The sequence below is a fragment of the Protomyctophum bolini genome (genome assembly GCF_963924005.1).
Source record: "Protomyctophum bolini genome assembly, chromosome: 3".
Taxonomy (NCBI): Eukaryota; Metazoa; Chordata; class Actinopteri; order Myctophiformes; family Myctophidae; genus Protomyctophum; species Protomyctophum bolini.
Window position 1 is genome coordinate 35121543 of NC_137864.1, and position 10479 is coordinate 35132021.

The 10479-nt window shown below is 44.2% G+C and overlaps 1 protein-coding gene across 3 annotated transcripts in view; it reads right to left on the bottom strand.

Annotated features, from left to right (window-relative positions):
• The window catches only part of rptor (regulatory associated protein of MTOR, complex 1), a 153296-nt gene extending 143255 nt beyond the window's left edge, over positions 1 to 10041 (bottom strand). For all 3 annotated transcript variants that reach the window (XR_013963856.1, XR_013963857.1, XM_080760133.1), the window contains exons 1-2: positions 9597 to 10041; positions 5161 to 5335 (exon numbers count right to left, since the gene is read on the bottom strand). Coding sequence is in view for 1 of the 3 variants with exons in the window: in XM_080760133.1 (XP_080616259.1) it covers positions 5161 to 5328 (168 nt within the window). In the remaining 2 variants the exon portion in view is untranslated. The remainder of the gene's footprint in view (positions 1 to 5160; positions 5336 to 9596) is intronic.
• Between the last annotated feature and the right edge of the window lie 438 nt (positions 10042 to 10479).

Below are 10479 nucleotides of genomic sequence, written 5' to 3' on the forward strand. Positions count from 1 at the left end.
TACTGCGGATTGCATTCACACCTGCACCGAATCGTAAGTGCGATTGGAAACGAAGCGAAACCCCCGTTTTTGCTCGGAGTAAAATGCGGTTCTTTGATACGCAATAGGATTCTAATGAGCCTTCACACCTGCCAAACGAAGTGCACTTTCTGAAAATGCGCAGCAGGATTCGTTTTAATCGCAGCAAAGCTCTCTGGTGAGAATGTGACCTAAGAGACTTCAAGTCTAATCTTTGTAGTGTTAACAGACAAAGAAGAGATTTGAAGCTTTCCACATCCGGAAATAGCGACCTAGACAGCTAACTCTGAACCATAGCCAGGGTAACCTTTCAAGTCAGATTCTACCCATTTAGTCAAGCGGTATCTCTCTATGGTTCTGTTTCTCTTTGAAGACATGAGTAAAGTGTTTTTTCAAGTGCATAAGGGCAGCAATGTCTGAAAACTCTCAGCACAGGCATGTGTGAAGATCATACATTTAACACAGTCAATTTTGTAAGTGTCTATTAGGAGTGTGTGATGACGAATTGGAAGATTTCAGGCAGCCCCTATCACCTCTAAATCAATATCAGACTTTTTCTGACACATTCTTGTTCAACTTTCCCCTGAAGTATCATGGTTCGCCAAGCACCTCAGTGTAATTCTAGCAGATTTCTTAACAGCAGAGGGGTGTTAAATTTTCATTTGAGGGAACATCTACAAAGGGTGTGCGGAGCCTGCCTAGGTTATGTATGACTATGTGGCATTTGGCATTATTGAAACTATAGCTCTCCATGCCCGGAGACGTGGAAATAATCAGGTCGGCAGGACTGCAGTGGATCAAACTCTGGCTTTATGGGAGGCGAACACCCAAGAACCCCGGTACCAACAGTAAAGCTTTGAGATTCCCCTGTCACAGCCAAGCGTATATCGCTTAAAGCAGAATTTGATTAATTGACACAAAATTGAGTAATAATAATACAGGCAAGGCGAAACCATTAGTTTACTGCTAGAACATGGCTCTGTGAGGAGTGATGTCCTCTATGTGAGGATGAGATGTGTTCAACGCTTCTCTTGAGACAAAATATATTTGACTTCAAGCTGCTTTGTGCAGGACAGGGCAGATCAAAAATCTATATTGGAAAACATTATACACTTTCAATCTAGAAATCCTCTTTTTTGTTGGCATGGCCAAAAGACGTATAGCCAACTATTATTCATTGTAGGCTACCCTTTCCCTTTACAAGGCACGCTTGACATATATTGCACTGGAAAATGTGGAAAACACTTTTTTTCAGAATAAAGGCACATGAGGCAGATTTTACTCTGAAAAGCCCCCGCTTTCCATTTCCCGGGAGGTGAAATCTTCCATTACTACCTTGCACTAATAAGTCTGATCTCTCTTTAGAGGAGTTAATATTCTATACGAGATGGATGGAATGGATGGATCAGTCAGAAAATAAGACAAAACATTCAGAGTAAAGGACTTTCTATCTTTCTGTCTGGAATGTTAAAATCTGTGATAAAAGTGATATTACTGAAACAGAGAACATAATAACAGAATAACCAGAATAATAACTAGATAATTGAGAATAACTGACCCATTTATTTTTTACCAACTTGAGCCTATACTCATTTCAAATGTGGATAATGCACATGGATCAGGTATGTTATACATTTCTCAATAGCATATAGGTAGGCTATACACATTGATTCTGAATATTTCGTTTTGAACTAATTTGCTCCAATAGCTCTCTAGGAGTGATTCTCATCATTTTAATTTCAAGTTTGACATGCATTAGGCTATGCATTTCTATCTCTGGGACCTCAAGTTATTATTTTTATTGAGGGGCGCTAGCCCCTCCTATGTCCTATGTTTGTGTAAACACAAACATTGAAGACGAAGGTGAGGGCGCAAATTGTGAACCGGAATGAGATGATGTATGATAAGAGTGCCCCTCACTTCACACAGGTATGATTTTTAAGTGGTGCAACCACTTCTACAACCAGCTCGCAATGTCCATGTACCTGTTTGTTTCTGTAGGTCAATGAGCACGAGTGGTGTGCGCATGCGTGCGCGTGCACCACTGGTGTGCGCACGCACCCGCACCCGTGTGTGTAGTGCCGTGCATGTGCGCGTGCACCACTGGTGTGCGCACGCACCTGCACCCGTGTGTGGATGTTGTTGCTACATAAATAGCGTCAATGCTAGCGAGCTAAAATATAGCCATCCTTGCTCTAGAAAGCGCCAATGTTTCCATCTAGACCACCGGATTATCAGCAAAAACATCCGAAAATCGCGCTAATGGACCAAACCATGGAGAGCTCCGTAGATTAGGAGTTATTCAGCTTTTAGTCTGCCTGTATAATGGGAGGTGGACGGCAGAGAGAGAGAGAGAGAGAGAGAGAGAGGGGAGTTGCACCACTTGGTTCACACAGGTGTGATTTTTATTCACATTGTAAAATCAATGTCAATTTAACTCTGAGAGTGTACAAATGGAACCAAATGGACCGGTTAGGGTCGATTTGGCTCCCTTTGTACACTGAGTTACAGGTCCATTTGGTTCTTAACTATCATTTAGCTGGGGACACCTTGGAACTCCCTGAAGAACCCCTGATCCCACAGGGGGGGGCTAGGGGGGCTTGAGCGCCTTTTGCTTCCAAGTGCCCTTTTCCTCACACTTCTTATAAACAGACTAATGAGAATGTATTGCTTATTTTACCGTCCAATGACATGAAATGGCACAAGGGACACACACAAAAGATCGGCACGAGCTGTGCATGTGCACACAGGTGCCCTTTTCTCAGTGCTCTCTGCACAGCCCCGTTGACGCTGATCGACGCTAAACAGCCTCTCGTTCTCTACACGTGCATGGAGGAGGAATTCTGCTGCTGTTGCTGATATCAGCCCGATATACGATCAGAAGATCGGATTGCGGCATCTCTTTCAAACATTTATAACAAGTGTAATAATGACTTATACACGCATTATTATGCATTATGCATAATTTTGCATATGATTTTATAATACAGACAGGAACAGGCACGTAACTACAGTGATGCAGACAACGCAATTGTGTAGGGGCCCAGAAGCATTTGGGGGCCCAAGGCCGGCCGCCCACCAGTGCTGTCAGTAAAATGAAATTATAAATACATACGGAGATGCAATGACAGTTGATTGACCAAAGTTTGACAGATGGCTGCAGCCTGCTGCTAACACACAGCTCTGGTGGAGTGTAGGCTAATAACGTGAAGGAAGTTAGAAAAGGCGAGGGTGACCCGTGGGCCCCCCGACTGCACTGAGCTGCTGCTGTTCACAATCGCAGCTGGTACGTTCACAACTACTGTACAGTGCCCCGCTGTTTATAAACCAAAACACAATTTGGGCTGATTTCACCGACAGCTACGTGCGTGGGGGGTGGGGGTGCAGTCGTGGTCCTGCGGTGACCAGCCTGCGTGGGGGCCTACTAACATCTCATTACTCACTGATCAGGAAATGTGCCACCAAACAACATATTTTACTAGACAGACACTATTATTCCACAAATGATGCATGCTGAGACAACCATGTGCCCTAGCTCTGGTCCATAGCATTAATGCTTCGATTCTGCGAATTTCTTTCCTGCATTAAGGCTATGGGACTTTCCCTATTAAATCTCAAATCGAAATCAGACCAGCCTCTCCTCTTTAGTGGAAATCTCACGAACGTTTGACCTACTCACCAATACAAACACAGGTTGTGTCAATAGAAAGCCTACTTTCCTTAGTGGACGCACTCTGAGCCCCCCACCACACGTATAAACGGTACTTTTTGGCCAAAAAGGGATATTTTTTCACCGGAGGAAAAATATCCTCTATGAGGCAGTTCTCTGGGCAATATCAGTAGAGGGCGCAGCGGAGTAACTAAAAATGTTTTTTTTTCCGGTGGAAACAAAATCCCTTTTTGGCCAAAAAGTACAGTTTATACGTGTGGTGGGGGGCTCAGAGTGCTTCCACTAAGGAAAGTAGTCTTTCTATTGACACAACCCGCCTTTGTTTTGGTGAGTAGCAAAAACGTTATTTTTATTTACACTAAAGAGTAGAGGCTGGTCTGCATTCATGCGAGCGGCGGAAGTTGAAAGTAACATAGCTCTAAGGCACGCATTAGAGCTATGGATCAGAGCTACATGTGCCCTATAAAAAAAGCTGCATATACTGTAGATGCACAATTGCACATTTTATCTTTGTACATTGTTTTTGTATGTATGTTTTTATGCTTTGTTTCCGAATGTAACGTATTACACTGTCTGTCCACACTGTTTTTTTTAGGTTGTGTGTGGGGAGTGGGTACTGCGGATGTAAACTAGCATCTTTGCTAAATCCGATGTATTGTATTTATGCTGCATTCATATATAATGTCCATTAATATGCAATGCAATGCTGTCTAAATAAACAAATGTAGCAAACACAGCCACATTAACATATAATCTGCAGCAACCACGTCTCTGTCTTTGACAAGACATTCCTCTAGCCCCAAACTGCCACCTCAGAATCAGGATATGATTTTCATTTTAGGCCTTGACACGCTTAAGGTTGCCCACCTGCCCCTGGCTGGTAAATAAACCTTTCAGGCAGGTGGAGTGTGAGAGGGGACACAACCATCTATAAACAACAGAACACGACTGTGGACGTGGACTGTAAAATAAGAGCACTGTTTACCTATAATGTGCGGTTTTCACTGTTGCTACACATGAAATACCCATAGTAATATTCATAGCTATGTAGGTATTTGGCATAAAAATGTAGTTATGACATTTTCTATTGCACAGCCTAAGAAAGTAAAAAAACTAAACGTGTTAAATTGAACAGTAATTCAACTTTTACAATGGACGATTCACTTTTCGGGCAAGTGGGGATGACCTTTGGGAAAGTTCTTTCCCAATGAGAAGTGCCCCTGAGACCTTAGCGTCAACCCCTGATTTAATTTAGCTGACAATCTATTTTTTATGCATTTGCATTTTTAAAATCTTCCTGGATCACCACCAGTATAGAACAACAATGCAGCAACAAAGGACTAAGGAGACAATGCGCCATTAACAGATCAAAATAAATCTGAATCATAATGTATGAGGAAAAGCAGAGCAATATTGATGGATTAACCTGTTGAATGACTGACAATTTTTACATACATTTTAACAACACTTACTCTGTCTTTCATTCTCCAGCTCTGTGCCAGGGCTTTGGAGCCCTCAATCTTCTCCGAGTGACGTTTCTTCATGAAGGCCAGTGGAAGCTTCCAGTCACTCATGTCCGGTTCCTCTTCCTCAGCAAGGCCTACAGCCGGTGAAAGCAGCATGTCCGAGTCCATTTTCATTTGGGCCCTACAAAGCGATAGCCACAACACAGATCATGAGTTAAGTCTGATGAGTGGTTACTGGTTATACAGTACAGTAGTCCATCCATCCATGCAGGATTTGAAAATAAACACCATCCAAAATCCCTACTAATTGACACAAGCCACTATGGAGTTCGGAGGAGCTCTTTGAGCACACATGCTCCAAATAATTCCTCATTATCCACAAATATCCCTCAGTATAATTGTGGTTATGGCTATTATAATAATAGGTGCTTTCTGCACCCTTACTGTATTTCCACCATGTACAGTTCGCATGACACTGCCTAATTCCTCAATACTTTCGCTAGTTACTTTCACAAGTAATGAGACGTCATATACGTCATCATTCACATCTACAAGATTCCCAGTTCTTTTCCACGACGTGATTTACCTTACATACAGTAGCGCATGCGTGGAGACAGATCACAGCAACCAAACAGACTTCTTTATTCAAATCAAACGCAGTGTATGCTGTAATGCATAACATCACGGACATACTTCAGGCCTCACCGTGGTCACACAGCAGCGATGGGACCACACAAAAACAAAAAACAGTCTTCACGCTCAAGCCACTGCAGCGGCACCAGCAACAGCAACTATTTCTGTTGCTGTTCTGCGCCTTATTTCCTCACCTTCACCTTGATGTGTTGCGTGTGCGCCTGTGTCCGTGCATTTGTGTGCAAAGTCACAGTAATGTGTGAATTACAGCACATGATTTAATTTTATTTAACGTCGCCTTATTTCAGCAACAGGCTATCCTCGGGTCCATTTCAGCTAATATAATCCCAACCTTTTCACGAGGCATAGCATGCACTGTGCAGTGCACGCGCAGTCGCACATGCATGCAAGCACAGACACACACACACACACACACACTCTCTGGGATGCAGCCATCTGCAACATTACACTACCCAGAAACTGCTGCATAGTGTAAAAAGTAGTTGTAGTTGCCCATTTCTTACCTCATCTGACATTTTCACTAGGCATAGCGTGCATGCAGATTTATACATTTGCATAATGATTAGCCTACCTGCGTTGTGCTATCTACTTCTAGTAGAAGCTCAAATTTCAAAGTCCCCAATACATTCTCCATAACTACATAGGAACTATTTGTGTAATCATGAGCATAACATCCTTAAATCAGGCGTACATATGTCTTAAAGGTTGATTTGCCATTTGTTTTTTCCAGCGAGACACGAAATCCCCCATAGTAAAACATAGGAGGTAGTCTGCCGTCTCTGTGGCGTGTGTTCTCTAGAGGGGGCAAAATTCTCCTGAGATTCCTTGCGAAGCATAGTGGAAGAATGCGCGGAAGCTTGCCAAGCTTCCACGTGCGTAACAGAAGTCCCAGAAAAGACACAATGTAATTGGCCAGTAGTCACTTGAGTGACAGCCAGAGACATGGAGGAGTTGCATGAGTGACGACATCACTAGAGCCAAATTCCAATACCCCAAATCTCTGCCACTCGCTCACTCACACTAGGTCACTCCAGCTCCAGCATGGTGGTGTTATGGTAAAATTGGTGACCTGCTGAAATGTTCACAATCGTGTTCACATCACATGATGTCAGTGTCCGAACATAAATCATTGCAGTTTGTTCATTAGCAGAGTTCAACTTAGTGGTATTTAGGCCAAGTATTTAAAGACTTGTAAGTTGTGTGAAGTCCACATTCTCCACAAGATGGTCACATATTTCACCATAATTTGCCATGCTGGAGTGACCGAGTGGGAGTGAGAGAGTGGCCGAGATTTGGGGTATTGGGTTGGCTTTGGGCAGCGACGCAGCGTGCCTTCAGCAATTCCTGCGCACTTCCGCCCCTTTTACACACACACATCGCTCCAACGAACCGCAGCGGCCAATCAGGCATCTATTTTTAAGTGGTGGAACCACTTCATTAAGTAGCTTTGTGTGTCCGTGGCTGGGTGGGTGGCTGGCTGGCTGGCTGGCTGGCTAGTGGCTGGGTCTGTCAGAGCACGAAAATAGCGTTTGGTTGGTTTTTTCACAACGTGTCACTGTTGCGCAGCTTAACACACACACACACACACACATTAACTGTGTATATATATATATATGATGATTTGGGGTGTTACAGTACAGTACAGTGACAGTAGAGAGAATGTACTGTACTGGAGACCCCCACACGGTAACTGTCATTTCTTAGCCATTTCGGACACGGGGCGGCTGGCCGGAACCGGCCCGGCCCCCTGGGTGCGTTCCTGGGGTTCTCTATGTTCCGGGCAACCCCTTACCCCACACAGATTTATTTTTTTAAATATCTATGGTCCCCTCTCCCTTTGCTACCTCCCTCCATGTGTGATGACATAAGTGCATTTTTCCCCTGCCCATAATAATTACAGGTGGAGCGGTCCAGGCACCTAACCTGACAGCGTGTCACGGGTTCGAGTCCCGATCCCGAAGACCTTTGCTGCATGTCTTCCTCCCATCTCGCTCTCCCTTTCCTGCCGTAATACTGTAAAAATCTATCAATAAAGGCAAAAAGCCAAAAAAATGTCAAGTCAGCAATATTTCTCTCTCTTGGGCAGAACATACTGGAATGAGTCAGGTCACATGACTCAGCCTATGGAGTGTGTTAACCTCAATGTCTTATGATGGCATCAAGCAGAAACAAATCACTCAGCTCTCTGTACTTCTGCATATGGTCCCACAGCAATGTGAGACTGCCTATGTTCTCTCTGTGTGTGTGTGTGCGGGCGCGCGCACGCACGCGGATCGCACTGAGACACAGACCCGCCACAGGCGTGTTGAGCTAGTTCACTGAATTTGTCAGACAAAAACTTACTTTTGTTTGCCAATGGTGCACGGGTATTGCATAACCAGGGGGGCATGCATTCCCAATGGGCATTGCCCATTTTTAACCCACATGCTGCCTCAGACTGGCAGTCGGGACGTGGTTATTAGCATTTCCTGAACTTATTTAAAGGGACACTTCACCCTTTTTGCAAAAAAATATATGTTAATGACGTTTAGAAGCTTTAGATCACTTTCCTGGGGGTATTTATGTGTGTAATATGTGGTTTTAGATATTTTAGATTGTAGCAGTGAGCCTGTTGTCTCTGATGTCATGGACACTGGTCTCACTACCTTCCTGGACTACAATTCCCATAATTCTTTGGTGCACTGCTCCTCCTTGTGGATAGGGGGGAGAGCTGTCTTACTGAGACAACATGTAGTCCAGGAAGGAAGTGAGCCCAGTGTCCATGACATCAGAGACAACAGGCTCACTGCTACAATCTAAAATATCTAAAACCACATATTACACACATACAGACCCCCAGGAAAGTGTTCTAAAGCTCCTAAACGTCATTAACATGTATTTTTTTGCAGTGTCCCTTTAACTTTTCCTGGCTTGATTGATCTTTTAGTTTAGACTAATGATCTAATTGTGTGTAGATATTTATCCAAGTTGCTCTGGTCTGGTGTTAAGAGCTGGACATATTAGCTGGGTCTATTGCCAGCCACAGCCAGTTTCACTCTGTCTAGGACATCAAGCAAGTATGAATGACAAAAATGTGAAACAGAAAACTTGCAGTGCAGTCTTTTTTGCAAACCAACTAGACTCACCTGTCTGACTACACACTGTATTCATTTAAACGTTTCCGCTATTTTATTTTACAAACATCTAAACGCCATCCAGCATACTGATCATGTTCCACTGAGCAGAATCAGCAGAGCAGAGTTCAATGCTCCTACTGTACTAGCTGGCTGGCCACGTGAACACAGCTCCAGACACTAAAAGAGTATACCATTACCTACTGCTACTACTGGTACTGATGTGTTGTGTTCAGCCATGTGTGCTGTTAGGTCTACCAGTCTACGCGCCCACGACAGCCTCCTTTGTGAGCTGTATGTAATGGGCACTACATGAACAGCTGGCCAGACACGACAGGTACAGGTAGCAGCAGATAAATAAGCCAACGTTGACATTAGCTAACCTGTTAGCTAAGCTAGCAGTCCTGCCGGTGGCGAGTTGTTGCTGGCCGGCGGCTAATTTTACAGTTCTGTCTGCAGCCTGGAAGCTGCCTATTCAGTTTCCTGTCGACTGTCTTTTACTATTGAAAACATTTCCAGTTAGCACTGCAGCTTGTGAAAACACTCCAATATACTAGATATACCGGACAGTTACACACACACACACACACACACACACACACACAGATAAGATTAGATGTGCAGAAATGGCGCTGCTCGTGGAAGTGAAGCGTGCAGTGAGGGAAGGCTGCAGACCTGGTTGGCGCTGTATGGTTTTCCTCAATAGGGGCTTGGGTTCCTCTCCGTCTCCGGACTATGACAGACACGGTCGCGCAGACAATTCGTGTGAGGAAATTGTACGGTAGCGCCCACAACCTGCTTAGAATGTCAAACCCGTCAAGTCCAAGTTCCACGGGTATGTGCTTGCAGGGGAATTTGCGGCTTCTCTCCCCACGGCTCTTCGCTATGGGAAGGGGCTGGAGACGAGGCCCATCTTCACACGGACACTCTGCCACAACAGCCACTCAAAACACACCACCGACTCGAGCCGTCCTTTACTCCGTTCACAGCGGGATCCTCGTGCACAGCGGTGCGTCGTTGCAGCGGATTCTGTGCTTTGTGTTTTAAAGTCCGAATCACTGAAAATTCCAACAATTTCTGAGGAGAGGCACTTCTTCAGCACTTCGGCAAGGGCGCAGCCATCTTGGGATAGACCCAGAATGCACCACCGTACCCCTCTGTGGGTGGAGATTGTGTCATGAAACGTCACACATCCATGGGTTGTCCTGACTCCTCCCGAGTGATCAAAATACAAACACATGTAGCTGAGCAAGCAATACACAAAATGTCAACATTCGTTGTAGTGAAATTTTAAATAGACGTTTAATGAAGGTGTTGTAAATTTACTGAAGCTCACTTGACTTGACATAGATCTACATCAGACTTGATTTATAATTAAGACATCTAAAGGACCATTTCTTCACCACTTTTCAACCTATCTTAAATTGGTCCACTCCTCACTAATGTTCATGATAAAATACCACAGTTATTTTTTACTCAGTCTGTGTCAGGAGGGCTGTGGGCAATTCAGAAACCCGTCTTCCAGTGACATTGTTAGGCAGATAAAAATATATTTAGA